The following is a 15137-nucleotide window of genomic DNA, read 5'->3' on the forward strand; positions in this document are numbered from 1 at the left end:
GGAAAGAGTTAACTACTACAAATTCATCATACGTCCTTACTCCTTACACGTGTACCAAACCAAAAAGGCCGAAATCATTTTGACCGTCAGATCTGACACAAAAACTAAATATTTTATTTTTATTTTATTTTTTTACGTTACAGAGTGGAGCACCACAAGGTCCCTCCCCCCGACCATTTTCCACGCTCTCTCAACTCAATTTAATTTAATAAATAAATAAATAAATAAATCCATAAATAAGTTTCAATAGAATTCTGTCTGTGTTTAAGATTCTTATTACATTCACATTCTGCATATTCACAAATCACTTTGAACTACTCATAGTTAGTATTTATTCAATCAAGTTGAAATTTGAGCTTAAAATTAAAATCTAGGGTTTTGCTTTTTCTATTATGTTCCAGGTTAGTTGAGTTAATTCAAATTTACTTATTATTTTTTTCTTCATTATATTGCAATTGGAACATGTTCAAGGTTCAATTGAACTCGATAGTAGTATGATTTTGTGTTCCCCTTGATTATCTATGATACTGTGTATAGTAATTTATTCCGTGCAAATATGAATTTATAACTGTCGGTTGGTATATTATTAGGGAAATTTCATTAATGCAGGCACATATCATTGAATTATATACACGTGCAATGTTTATTATATGCAGCAGCTTCGTATTTTAATTACTTAAACTACTTACTGTGTTCTGATATAAATTTTGTTTTTGTTTTTGGTTATTTTGTGTGTGTGTGTGTGTGTTTTCTTCCGAAAAAGGAGATATCAACTGCTTGTAGCCATGATCTAGGGTTAGTTGAATTTGATAGTAATATGATTTTGTGTTCCCCTTGAGAGTTGAGGCCTTGATTATCTATGATGCTGTGTATAATAATTTGTTATGTGCAAATATGAAATTATATAATTGTGGGTTGAATACTTTTTTAGGGAAATTTCAATGCAGGTGCATATCATTGAGATACATACATGTGCATTTTTTAGGTTCTAATGATTATATGCAGCAGCTTCATTTTTAATTACTTAACTGGAGTACTTATTAACAACAACAACTGGAGTACTTATTAAGTTATGATATAAATATAGATATATTCTTCTTATGAAAATTAAGTTATCAACATATTTATGTATTGCATTATCTGATATCTGATATCAACATATTGTGCATCTTTTTTTATTCAAGGTTGGACAATTTGTATCGGAAATCGACTTCAAACTTGACTGTATAGATAAGTTAACTTGCTAAATTTGAAGCATCCGGTTTTGTTATAATCAAGTTAGTAAATAGTTTATTCAGAACAAGATGGGAACAAATACTCGCAGGTTCTTAACTCATTTCCCTTGATGTCAAATCGATTGAGAATTCTTCTTATTAGAAAAATATAATAATTGTTAACTTTTTATCGTTTATCGTTGTTTTGGTGCAGTACAAGACCACCGAATGAGACAATGAGGCTAATAGTAACAACTTTCATCAGTGTTGTGCTTGGAATATTTTTAGGAGTGTCTTTCCCAACAATTTCATTGACTAAGGCATGGTTAAAAATTTAACTGTAATTGATTTATGTGAATCTGAATTAGTTTATTATCTTGTCTTCAAGATTACGGGTGTTCATTGGTTCAGTTTTCGGTTTCCTCTGTATATTCGGTTTGGTTTTGAAAATTTTGGAGGCAAAATTGAAAATCGAAACCGCATTTATTTCAAAATAACCAAATTCAAATCCGTTTCCTTTTTTTTTTTTTTTTTTTTTTTTTTTTTGGGTTTCATTCGGTTCATTTTTTGAGTAAATCGGTTTGAAACCAAATACTGAACACCTTAAGTCAAGATGGGTGAAAAACAAGAATAAAAAAAAATATACTTTTATTTTTTAAACAGATGAACCTCTCATCTACGTTACTTCCGTCCATTGATCTTGGTTACATAGAGGATAAGTACTCAGGTCTCACGTCCCAAGCACTCTTAAATATTTGGTCTTCGCTTAGGCGTAATAAGGGAATACACGAACCTGAGGACACAAAGGTAATTTACACACACACACACGCGCGCGTATAATTCATTATATGTATCGGTAGTCTAAAAGATGGTGATGCAGATTTGGGTTCCAACAAATCCTCGAGGTGCTGAAAGGCTACCCCCGGGTATAGTTTCACCCGAGTCTGATTTTTACCTCCGCCGATTGTACGGTATGCCTAGTGAGGTAATTTAGCTAATTAATCATAGCTTATTAGTTAATTTATTATTTGTTATATATTTTTTGGGTAATTATTTGATAGGGTGAAACTTGCAGGACTTGATTATTAAACCAAGGTACCTTGTAACCTTTACTGTGGGTTATGAACAGAAGGACAACATTGATAAAGCAGTGAAAAAGGTTTTATTTATTTTTTAATTATTTTTTTATGTGCGTGTGAACCGATTTAATTGTCGCAAAACAGTTTTCAGAAAATTTCTCGATTCTGCTTTTTCACTATGATGGTCGGGCAAGCGAATGGAATGAATTTGAATGGTCACAGAGGGCGATACATGTTAGTGTTCTTAAGCAAACTAAATGGTAACGTTTGGTTTTTTCCAAATATTGTTTTGAATTTAAAATTCAAAATAATTTGAATAGTTGATTGATGAAAAATATTGCTGGCTTTAGGTGGTATGCAAAACGTTTTTTGCATCCGGATATTTTGGCACCGTATGACTATATCTTCATCTGGGACGAGGATCTTGGATTGGAGGATTTTGACGCCGAAAGGTATATATATATATATATATATATATATATATATATATATATATATATATATATATATATATATATATATATATATGTTTAAAATCTTAATTTGTGTCCTATTATTAACTGGAATATATTAGATTTTCAAGACAATATGATACATTTGCAGGTATATAAGTCTTGTCAAGAAGCATAATTTAGAAATTTCCCAGCCAGGTTTGTCAGCTAATAGTGGACTAACATGGCAAATGACAAGGAAACGAGATGATACCGAAGTACACAAGTAAGCAACAAAACTTCCGCTTGATTGTTTTGGCTTAGTTTCAGGTGTTATTTAATACATACATCTTGTGTTGATTTTTTTCTTCTTCTTTTTTTTCTTTTTTTTTTATAACGGTGTTGCACTCTCAGAGATGCCGAGGAAAGAGATGGCTGGTGTGCGGACCCACATTTGCCACCTTGTGCAGCGTATGTTTACCACGTTCTCAAATCTCAATAAATAGACAGGCTTTTCTTTGTAGTACACATGGTGGCGTTAATTTCGATCTAGTTACTTACAAATGGGCCCTATTGGGTTTTGATTTCATCTCAAACGGGTCAAATGATTTTCTTTTTAGGTTAAACGTCAAATTGCTTGAAAGAGTCCCAAGATCTACTTCTTAATTTTGTGATTGTTTATTACCTACAATCGATATAGTTATGGTTGTCATAATAATTATATTATATTAGTTAACGTATTATGAATTTTTTTTGTTTTAAAATGTAAAAATAAGTGTATGTGGGTCAACCTTGTTTTTACCTTGCAGTAAAATGGGCTGAATTTACCACTGTTGTATAAATCTCAATTAATCCTCGATTACTCCTTTTAAGAACAGACCAAACCGATATTAGAATATCTGTTTAATTATTCGATTAAATCCCGAATCGCCTATTACTCCCTCCAAAGTCCCAACCAAATATTTTCCTAGTAGCGAGTTTTGCAACCTTGGTTTTAACCAGTAACTGTTTGACCCATCAGCTGATTCGTCCATCTTGCCACTTCTTATATACATCATCTACACTTAACAAAAGCTAATTCTTTCTTATGAAACAATCATACACAGATTTGTTGAGATTATGGCTCCTGTTTTCTCCCGTAACGCTTGGCGTTGTGTTTGGCATATGATCCAGGTTTATATCCTTTATATTAGGATATTCACTAGAAAATGCATATATATTAAATATTTTTTATTATCTAACTCTCTCGTACTTCGTTTTATGCAGAACGATTTGGTCCATGGGTGGGGACTTGATTTCGCTCTAAGAAGATGTGTTGAGGTGAGGGCTCATATCGACTTCATGTTACCAAAACTTTGCTTATTACCTAATTTTTACAACCGTAACGATTAGTTGTTTCTTAAAACAGCCTGCTCACGAAAAGATAGGGGTCGTAGATGCACAGTGGATTGTTCATCAAACAGTTCCTTCACTTGGGAACCAGGTGAGTCCTTTTACTTGGAGGTGGCAAATTGGGCACCTCAGGAAGTTTGGGTAACGGGTCGGGTCAACAATTTCTGTTGATCTTTATTTTATTTTATATATTATATATTTCCGCATATCAAACTTACTATGACACTGTAATTCTGTTATTGACATTACTCGTTTCATATTTGTCAGGGCCAGGCTGAGAATGGGAAGGCAGCATGGGAAGGGGTATGAGATCAAGAACACAGACTTTTTTATTTATTATTATTTAATATTTGCATTCCAGTCTACTATATGATTAAGGTTTCAATTGTTTTGTTATCAGGTGAGGGAGAGGTGTAATAACGAGTGGGCGATATTTCAAACACGAATGATGGTGGCAGATAGAGAGTACATCAAAGCCAATTCACTACATTAAATTAGTTCTGCAAACATTTAGCGTGGAACTAACTGGTTCATCGAAAATGTTGTATGTACCTACAAAAATCATTCGTTATAACGATATTAGAGGTAAATTTCGATAAATAAGTACAAGGATCTTATGTCACAAATCATGTATGTATGTATGTTGGAGACTTCATTATTATAGAAGGTGCACATATTAGAATGAGTTAAGGCCATAAAAATGCAACATAAGTATATGTTGTTAGATATAAATAGTTCAGGTATGATTTTGGTAATTTGAGCGAAGTATGTGGCATTTATATTTATATGCTCTAATAATGATAACTTATTATTGTTTAGGTGGTTTTGTTTTATTGGGTTTGTTCGTATTGTTAGGTTGCCTGGCAGTTTTAAGAAGTTGGGTTTTTTGTTTGGTTTTCGCTTGATTTAGCTCGCCTAGGTAGTTTTAGGTTGTTGGGTTGTTTATTTTGGTTTCCGTTTGATTCGCCTCGCCGTTAGATACCTTCAAGCTTTTCACGTTACGGTTTTTGTCGTCGTTTTGTTGAGATGTTTGTTTTGTGTATTGTTTTAATGGATTCTTTCATGATTGTTGAAAGTCTATTGGTTTATATATTCTTGTTTTTATCGCTAAAAAATTGAAACTATAGTCCTCCAAATGATAACAACTTTATATAATAAGCTACTTCCGCAATATTTTATAGGGATTTTTCAAAGTGTAACCCTTTGGGCTATACTTAAAAAATTAGACAAAATTTCTCTTCAAATTTGTACCAAATGTCTTAGGTGACTTTAAACTATTTTTTTTGACTTCGTTGACCTTGAACTAACACGATATTTCACGGATGACCATGGTGCTAACGAAGTTAACTTATGGCCGTTAAATTTAATCAAATGCACATCAGAGTATTTTAGTCCACATAAATTAATAGATCTGTACCACTTCAACCTTCGTTCCCTATTACCCTGCATACAAATAACATTAGTCATTATCTTCTTCTCCAAAAAACCTTTGTAAACGAATTCAAAACGAGTTAAACTGCATTAGATTCAATGTTGATAGAGAATCTAATTCGATTCGATCCAAAAATGGCATCGATCAACTAAAGAACTGTATCAGAAGATGGCATCGATTTGATCATAATGTGGCATTTGATTACACTTCAGGAGACTTTAAACCTGTTTCAGTAAAACTTCATATAGTTGGGGGTTTTCACTTTAGTCATTTAGCCCATCAACTAGTGAAATGACCCGTGGAATATATTTTAGGTATTAAGTGAACGTAAATGTTAAAGTCATTTAGTTTAATGACCCGTGAATCACAGATTCCGAATAAAAACTTGTCATTTTTATAAAAATATTGATATACTTAACTTGTTTAGAATAAATGAACTACATTTATTCTCCCACGATTTTCTTCCAATTTTCATTGCAATTACTATTTCATTACAACATTTTATTGAGACATGTATTTCGTATACATATGTAACGTAATTAATCACGTAAACAGAATCCATATTTGAATAATAATAATAATAATATAATATGTAATAATAATAATAATAAAGTTGCTCTAAAATTGAGTATTTATATTTTTAACAATAATTATTAGTAATAACAAATGACTCTTTAACTTTTTTAAATTTTTTTTTAAAGTACAATTATTATACGAAGGTTGTACAATATGCTTCAATGTTTGTACATGTGTTAATGGGGTGTTTTGTAAAAGATTGTACAATTTTTTTAAAGTTTGTACATAATGCTTCAAATATTGTACATATGGTTACGTGGAGGTGTTTTACCATAAAGTTTGTACATAATGCTTCAAATATTGTACATATGGTCATGAGAGGTTTTATCGTAAGATTGTACATAATGCTTCATATATTATACAATGAACATGTTAATAATTTTATTAAATATAATTAATTATTTTAATGACATTATCATGAGGGCAGGGGCGGAACATTTAAGGGACCAAAGGGGGTATCCGCCCCCCCTCGATTTCGGGAGAAAAAAAAAATTTACACTAAAAAAATAATATTTTTACGAAAAAATAAGGTTTTTTTTAGTGTTCACCCCCCTCGATTAGTTTCGCCCCCTCCCGAGTCGGGGTCAAGTTCCGCCACTGCATGAGGGCCTTAGAAATTTTATCTTTACTTTTGAATTTTTGTTAAACTTGAACAATTCTTATTTTCTTATTTATGACTCATCGTCATTTTAGAAATTTACATGATACTATACATAAAATACAACCCCATTTGATTTATCATTAATGATAATTCTTGCTACTTTTTCCAAGGGTTGGTTTCTCTCGTTCCATTATAGGTGTGTTTTTCTTTTTAATATTTTTTCCCGATTGAGGCAATGTACTGATTCTTTTATAAGTTTGTCATTTGTTTTCTAAAAATCACCCTACTGCTCATGTATTCGTGTATGATAAATAAATAGTATGATATTTTTTTGTCTATTGATATTAATAAATTATTTCTTCTTACATTTTGCAGGGAATAAACTGAGAAACAGAGGGCTCACGAAAGGTATATGAAGATGCATGAACAGGGAAAACAGATCAAGCAAAGGACTTAGGTGAGCCTACAAAATTCAGTTTACCTTTATGAAGTTTCAAACGTTAACCTATTTTCTTGTGATAGAGATATTTTTTTATACTCTTTTTCTTATGGAATTATACGCTATGTAACAGTTCTTATGGAATTATACGGAATGTAACAGTTCTTCAACGTGGACTAAAATACCCTCACGTGTCGTGCACATGATTAAACTTAAACGGTCAAAAGTTAACTTTCGTTAGCATCAAGGTCATCCGTGAGATATTGTGATAGTTCAAGGTCAAGGAAGTTAAAAAAATAGTTTAAGGTCACCTAAGACGTTGGTTACAAAGTTGAAGGACCAACAGTAAAATTTTGTCAAAAAATTAAAATGTGCACAGATGATAGTACAACAAGCAATTGGTCCACTGCGCGATGCTACAGTAAAGTTAAGAATTTAGAAAAGTCACAGGTTATCGCAAAAAGTTGCTGGTTGTTACATACAAAAGGTTATTACATGAGTTTGCATACATTGCATAGTCACATGCTCTTTTTGATCTTGGAATGTCTTTCCTGCACTTGTAGTTAGCGAAAGTTGTCCAACATGACTGTAACATCCGGAATATATTAACACAATCTAATAAGGCACCCTAAAATATAGTAGCCCGAGATATTTAGCGTTTTTTGAAAAGCGTCCATTTTGTGTATAGGTAGTTGCGTTGTGTTCGTAAAATTATTTCGAGTTGAACCGTGGTTTCGGAAAAATATAACGCGTGGCTAGCGAGAAGATGTTGTCCATTGAAGATTTGAGTGATTTTTTTAAGTTTTTTTATTTAGAAATATGTAATTTTCACTTTAACCTTTGGAGTTTGGAGTGTTTGACATTTGATAGTAAAGAATGCTTGTAGGTACAACGATTTAAGCAAAACGTACAACTACTTGAAGCATGGAAGTGAGTTACTATTCATGAATAGTAACCCAAATTTGCTCAATTGTATATATGTATATATGGGTACAACGATTTAGGCAAAACGTACAACTACTTGAAGCATGAAAGTGTGTTACAATAGTAACCCAAATTCTCAATTGTATACTGTATGTATGTATAATATAATGTACAACTCAAATTTGCATTCCTAAATTCATAAATATAGCACTAACGGTTACAATTAAAAAATTCCATTTTAAAGTTGCATAAATATCCATGCTTTAGCTGCTTCTTAGTGACCAAAAATCTTATCAAAAATTTCCCCTATGTAGTGAGATTGTTCCAAATTTTTATGGATAATTTAATGTTTTAACTCGGGGAAAAAAAAAAAAAAGTCTTAGGAGCCACAATTTGCACATGAAGAAAATAGATTAAAGAATATTAATAATTTCGGATTTGCCAAGTTGGTCTCTAAATCAAATTAGAAGTTAAGTACATATGTTCCAACTAAAAAGATAATTTCTAAGAGTTATCTTCAAGAAATCTCTCAGAGCATCAAATACGGTAAATTGGCAACGAACATGTGCGAAACCGATATCATTGAGAAGTATTTGATGTTGATAGAGTTGCGATATCGATTTCATTGAGAAGTGAAGGTACAATTTTGACGGGTTCAATCGAGAAACCGGCCTTCTTACACGCTTTCTCTAGAAGCTCAACTTGTGATGGTCCATCGGGGCAAAACGCAACCACCGCACCTCCACTTCCCGTAAACTTTGAAGCAGCTCCCACTCTTCTCGCGATCTCTACCATCTCTATGTTTAACGCACCAAGTGCCGCATCACCAAACATCCGCCTGAAATACAATCAAGATTATTTCACTATATGCGTTAAGCGTATAGCCCAGTTGGTAGTAAGGGCATCTTTGACACAAATAGCAGAAGATGTAGGCACAACCATTGAGTGGCCCCCTCTCCTGTCAAGGTTGCAAAAATCGCTACTTGGGGAGTACTCGGTGGGGACAATTGAGGGAGTAATCAGCAAATCGGAGAGTAATCGGATTGAACTTTTTATAAATTTAGATTATAAATTCCAAAATTATACATTAGCATATTTGTTTAGAAACATAAATACAATTTTCATTTGTTCAAAAGCTCTAAACTTCCAAATTAAACGTATATTAAAATGTTAACCAATATTGACTTTGACTGATTTTGACCGACCAGATTTGATCTTGACCCATAGACCGTTATTGACTACTCGGATTTTGGAAAATCGGCTTGGTCGGTTCCTAAAAAGACTACTCGGTGAGTACTCGGCATTAATCGAGGAGCTTTACAGCACTGCCCACATTACGGATAGACACATTACGGATAGACAGTCGATTGTGAACCGGTCTGGGTTGCCGGCTATCAACCTTTTGCCACAAATAATGTACCAATTAGAAGGACCGCATAATTTAGTTTAGCAGTCTTTTTCATATAATGACCAGGATGTTATACCTTCGTAGATCGAAGTTTTGATTCATTAGGGTTGCAAGTTTAGTATAATCTTTTTTAAGTAATGCTGCCTTCCCTTCAAGAGCTAAGTTTGCCACTTCCTCCATCGATGATATTATCAACTTATCTCCATCTAGCCATCTTTGTCGAACTGTACTATGTACCTATATCACGATGAAATAGTTCAATCAGAACCATATGTTCAATTTCGCGTGTAACTCCTACTTTTACCTCCCATATTAAAATTCCCTAATTTCACTTTACAACTATAATAAAACATTTGTATTTATGGTGCTAACCTTTCCAGAATCACTTGGATTTTCAGCATAAATTAGATGAAGAGGTGGGAGTAGACTTGTATCCAACTGTATGTAATTGCCATGACCATGTTTATTCATACTCTCCATGTTAAAATCCTGAACATAAAAGTAATGTGTACTTATGTTAAGCCAAAAAAAAAAAAAAAAAAATTAATTCACAATCCGTATAAAACGCATGAGTACGTCAAATATGTAGTGCACCCACCATGTACAAAAGTCCACCGTAAACTTGTGCCACTCTGTCTTGTAAACCAGCAACAATGCCAAGTTCATTTTCCGCATTTAAAATAAGTTGTGGCCTTATCTCTACAGGTATTTTATCTCTTATATTGTAGAAGTCAAGAAGACAGCTAAAGGTAGCACATACAATCGCACTTGAACCCGATAGCCCTGTCTGAAAAATTAAAAATAAAAATGGTAATTCAAATTTCTGCTTGAAACGGTAATTATATCAATGACGAATCCCCTGTTCTTTACCTGTCGAGGGATGTTTGTGTCATATGAAAGCGAAAAGTTTTTGCTATGAAGATGAATCCCCTGTTCTTTACAATATTTAGTGAATACTTTACATATTGCCATCAGCAACCGAACACCTCCATAGTAACCTTCATTTTCCAACCGGTTTACCTGTCAAACAAATATGTGTAAACAACAAAGAAAGTCCTCACATATATTAAATTAGATAATACACTAAAATTAATCATTAATTGTTATAAACATAATTAAATGGGATAAGTGTACCTAAAGGTATCAACCTAAGGTCATATATATTCATAATGTGTAACGAACAATTAGGGCTTCAATTGTGTGCAATATATGCTATTATTTTGATCAGCGTGTCATTAATATAGGAATAGTTCAATCGTGTGTAATTTATGCAATTTTAATCAGAGCGCGCCATCTACAGAAGGTGCTACACTGCATTCTTACGAGTTCATACGTCACAAAAATACATATGATAGCAGTCAATTAACACGTCACCAAAATACACACAATGGCAATCAATTAAAAATTCATTACTCAGGATAAAGTTCCAATAGTTCAATACATACTATTTTGTTTTGCAAAAATATTAATATATAATAGGTCCAAAGAACCGGTGGCCGGTAATACAAAGCAGATATCGATCTGTATTGAGAGTACTTTGTCACGACCGACCAAAACTCATTGGCTCTCGCTCTGCGTCCTACACAAACTGAACGACAACATTAAAACTAGAGCGAGTACAATTGAAAATGCCAATTATTGAAAGTACATTCAGACAACAACCACCAGACATAAACCTAAAACACACATATAAACCCGATCCCGTATCCAACCCCGCAGCTTAATTGAATGCATTACGAAAACACAAAGTAAAAAGTTTCCATCAAATTTTTAGATTCCGAGTTAATTGGAACTCCTACACCCGTAACAACTCAAATATAATATAATCTATTTATTAAGACAATCATCTCGAACAACATAAAAAACTAGCAACCTGTATTAGGGCACAAAAAGACAAAAGAATGCATAATCTAATACTACTATAATTCAAACCAACAAACTGCATTTCAGTAACATATAATAATACTAAAATATAAACAAAAAATAATTGCATGCAGAATTGAAGAATGTAAACCGTTACTCCAATAACTAATAAACTAATTAAATTAAACAAATGTAAGGTAAAGAAAAAGATTAAACCAGATGAGAGAGTGAAGTGAATTGAACAAGATCATGAGTAGGATGAGGAATTATATGCAGATCCGAAGAAGGTTGTAGACGAACACACGCCCAAAAATTTTCAATGTTTAATGAAATTGTACGACCGTAATAAACGTCGCTTGGGTTACCAACAAGTCCGATTCGAGCATACGCTTTGTGTTCGATTATACCCGCAGATGTTGATGATGATGATCCGTTTCGTTCCATTTTGAATTAAATAAATTAATTAAAAATAAAAATTGGAGTGATTTAGGGAGTAAAATTAGAATATGAGATAGAATTTTTTTTTATTGATGATTTGGAGACGTAACCGTATTTGCTACCTAACATCCGATCTCTCTATCGCGTGGAATGTACCGCTCCAATTATAATTACAATCCGATCCATTATTATTATTATTATTATTGTCTCATTAAATTGATTGATTGATTCACAAAATTTTGGGTTACAAACAAGTACGTGTCGATAAATCTATCAAGGTTGATTTTGTCTTTTAAGTTCATGTTTACGTCACTATCTTTCCACGTATTATTTATTGTTTGGTGAACTGATCCCTCATTTTCTATGATCTCTACGACGCTATTTCTTTGGTTTAACACTCGCTCAATCGCCATTAAATATTGACATGTGGAGATTATACGTAGGGAGGGTTGTAGGTGATGTCTATTTGGACAATTCTTTTACTCTCTCAGTCTCAATTGATATAATTAATAATACCTCTCAATATTTTCTTAAACTCGTGTTTTTCTTCAACGCTTGTGTATTGCTTCAGTGGTAATTTGGTTATCCGAGTATTCGATAGATGTGGAAGATTAAGGGTTTGATCTTCAAGAGGGCTTTTCCAACGCATTATCCTCGATATAATCAAGTGGATAATTTTCAATACGGACTCCCGTCAGTGACTCCTAACTTGATGTTAAAAAAAATCTCGTGTTTTTCTTCATGTACACTATACAAGTGTGCACTTGGATTGGTTTCAAGGTTTTCTCCCGGACAGCGATGGGGGCGGGGTTATTATTGCTGCATCGGCATAGTCGAAACGGGAGATGATCGCAACGGGTGGTTTAGTCTCCATCGGGTGATCCCAATGTTGTCAAAAAAAAAAAAAAAAAAAAAAACCATTATACAAGCGTGCAATATATGTTGCATTTTATTTTTGCGTAAACACACTTCTGTAAAGATCAATACTACACCGATAAAATTTTTGTAAAATATTGTATGACGTTTTCTCACTCATTTGTAAGTATTCGTCAAACATGTCTAGTACAACGCTATACGTCAATTGAAAAGCGACATATGCGCACTTCTGTAACGGGGTTAATTCTTGACGATCAATAGCATCGGGTCGTTGTTTTAAATAAATAAAATGATCTGGTATATTATTAAATGAATAATTAGATATACCTTCTACGATTTGAAGAAAAAGATGATAACGCATACAAAATCTTCTTTTAAAAATGGTTAGCTTATAGTTTGGATCAGGATAAAAATACTTGTTTGTAATGACTCTCCTTTTTCCATTAATTTTTTCTGTTAAATCTTTAACGACCGTTAATTGACTCATTGTGTCATATAGGACTGTTAACGAACCGAGCTTTTAACGAGCTACTCGAGTTCAAACTCGTTTATTTCGAGTTCAAGCTTTAACTAGTTCGAACTCGAGCCGAGTTCGAATACAAATATTGCTCGATTAGTTTCACGAGTCGAGTATGAAAAAGTTAATATTCGGCTCGACTCGTGAGACGACCCGTCCTAATCCATAAGGACGAATACAATAACATATGATTACATTGCGAGGTATATGACCTCTATATGATACATTTTACAAACATTGCATTCGTTTTAAAAGACAAACTTTCATTACATCGAAAGTTGACAAGCATGCATACCATTTCTTAATATCCAACTATAATGACCTAATCTGTCATTTACTTAATCATAATCTTTATTGAACTCAACGACTTGAATGCAACGACTTGAATGCAACATCTTTTGAAATATGTCATGAATGACTCCAAGTAATATCTTTAAAATGAGCAAATGCACAGCGGAAGATTTCTTTCAATCCTGAGAATAAACATGCTTTAAAGTGTCAACTAAAAAAACCAAAAGGTTGGTGAGTTCATTAGTTTATCATCAATATTCATTTTCATCATTTTTAATAGACCACAAGATTTTCATTTCCATTTCTCATAAATATACATCCCATACATAGAATAAAAATCATTCATATGGTGAACACCTGGTAATCGACCTTAACAAGATGCATATAGAATATCCCCATCATTCCGGGACTCCCTTCGGACATGATAAATTCGAAGTACTAAAGCATCCGGTACTTTGGATGGGGCTTGTTGGGCCCAATAGATCTATCTTTAGGATTCGCGTCAATTAGGGGCCAGTTCCCTAATTCTTAGATTACCAGACTAAAAAGGGGCATATTCGATTCGATAATCCAACCATATAATGTAGTTTCAATTACTTGTGTCTATTTCGTAAAGCATTTATAAAAGCAGCGCATGTATTCTCAGTCCCAAAAATATATATTGCAAAAGCATTTAAAAAGGGAGCAATTGAAACTCATAATACTGTATTTCGTAGTCATTACGCATATGATGACACTGAACAAGTGCAAGGTTGGCCTAGGATTCACGAACCTATATTAATTATATATATTTATATGTTGGTCAATATCTGTCTAACAATTTAGGTCAAGTCGTAGTGTATCACAATTCTAATGCTCGAGATTATCATGCAAAAGTCAACAAAAGTCAACTTAACTAAAAATGACTTCCAAAATCTATACATGTTTATCATATATCTTAAATATAGTCGTCTTATATATTTAAATATATTTATCAAATTTTATTAGAGTAAATAATAAAAGTCATTTGTTAATAAAAATTTATATTAAAATTTATATATGATAGAATATACTTTTATATTTTAAGTAATAAAATTTATAAAATTCACTTAATATTATAAAAATATACTGGTATGTATTATTAATGTAATTATATTACATGTGGTAAATATATCTTTGTATTACATATTTATTTGATAAAATAATATTGATAATAATAATAATGAGTAAAAGTCATATTATTTTGTAATAATAATGATTATTATTATTCTACTAATAATAATAATAACACTATTTATATTTATTAATGATGTTATTAATTATAATAAAATGATAATTCTAATTATGATACTTTTAATAATAATGATACTTTTTAATAATAACTGTAATAATAATAATATTTTATATATAAAAATAACAATTTTATTAAAAATGATAATTTTTAATAATAATAATACTAAAATGATAATAAAAGTAATATTTTATAATAACAATGATATTTCTATTAAAAAGGTGATAATTTTAATAAAAATAATAGTTTTATTATTAATGATACTTTTAATAATAATAATAATAATAATAATAATAATGATAAAAATAATGAAAACGATATTTTTATTTAAAAAAATATCTAAATTTCATCATGATACTTATACTTATTATTTCCTAAATCGATTT

The 15137-nt window shown here is 32.0% G+C and overlaps 2 protein-coding genes across 3 annotated transcripts; one reads left to right on the plus strand and one right to left on the minus strand.

Moving 5' to 3' along the window:
- The first annotated feature begins 266 nt into the window (after window positions 1–266).
- LOC139856854 (uncharacterized) lies at window positions 267–4821 on the plus strand. 2 transcript variants are annotated; one of them, XM_071845565.1, is made up of 15 exons: window positions 267–401; window positions 1185–1324; window positions 1429–1534; window positions 1878–2021; window positions 2095–2199; window positions 2290–2373; window positions 2438–2553; window positions 2644–2745; window positions 2897–3010; window positions 3139–3195; window positions 3831–3897; window positions 3991–4044; window positions 4133–4207; window positions 4384–4419; window positions 4517–4820. In XM_071845565.1, the coding sequence occupies exons 2-15, from the start codon at window positions 1305–1307 to the stop codon at window positions 4607–4609; spliced, it is 1173 nt and encodes a 390-aa protein (XP_071701666.1). In that variant the 5' UTR covers window positions 267–401; window positions 1185–1304; the 3' UTR covers window positions 4610–4820. The 2 variants fall into 2 exon arrangements, with proteins under 2 accessions (XP_071701666.1, XP_071701667.1); XM_071845566.1 differs by lacking the exon at window positions 1878–2021 and having other exon boundaries at window positions 4517–4821.
- Window positions 4822–8524: 3703 nt separating this feature from the next.
- Window positions 8525–11960, minus strand: LOC139857691 (glucuronokinase 1-like). Its single transcript, XM_071846515.1, has 6 exons — window positions 11576–11960; window positions 10367–10516; window positions 10095–10283; window positions 9869–9985; window positions 9573–9733; window positions 8525–8926 (listed from the first exon to the last, which is right to left on the minus strand). Exons 1-6 carry the CDS (start codon window positions 11801–11803, stop codon window positions 8668–8670), a joined length of 1104 nt encoding a protein of 367 aa, XP_071702616.1. The 5' UTR covers window positions 11804–11960; the 3' UTR covers window positions 8525–8667.
- Window positions 11961–15137: the final 3177 nt, after the last annotated feature.

The sequence above is a fragment of the Rutidosis leptorrhynchoides genome, chromosome 7 (genome assembly GCF_046630445.1).
Source record: "Rutidosis leptorrhynchoides isolate AG116_Rl617_1_P2 chromosome 7, CSIRO_AGI_Rlap_v1, whole genome shotgun sequence".
NCBI classification, from domain to species: Eukaryota; Viridiplantae; Streptophyta; class Magnoliopsida; order Asterales; family Asteraceae; genus Rutidosis; species Rutidosis leptorrhynchoides.

Excerpts from the sequence above, each read along its gene's own strand:
- LOC139856854 (XM_071845565.1), top strand. The coding sequence starts at position 1,305 with ATGGGAACAAATACTCGCAG. Across the intron at positions 2,022-2,094 it reads ACGAACCTGAGGACACAAAG|ATTTGGGTTCCAACAAATCC; the intron begins GTAATTTACACA and ends ATGGTGATGCAG. Across the intron at positions 4,208-4,383 it reads TTCCTTCACTTGGGAACCAG|GGCCAGGCTGAGAATGGGAA; the intron begins GTGAGTCCTTTT and ends CATATTTGTCAG.
- LOC139857691 (XM_071846515.1), bottom strand. The coding sequence starts at position 11,803 with ATGGAACGAAACGGATCATCATCATCAACATCTGCGGGTATAATCGAA. Across the intron at positions 10,517-11,575 it reads TCACTTCACTCTCTCATCTG|GTAAACCGGTTGGAAAATGA; the intron begins GTTTAATCTTTT and ends TTTGTTTGACAG. Across the intron at positions 10,284-10,366 it reads ACACAAACATCCCTCGACAG|ACAGGGCTATCGGGTTCAAG; the intron begins GTAAAGAACAGG and ends TTAATTTTTCAG.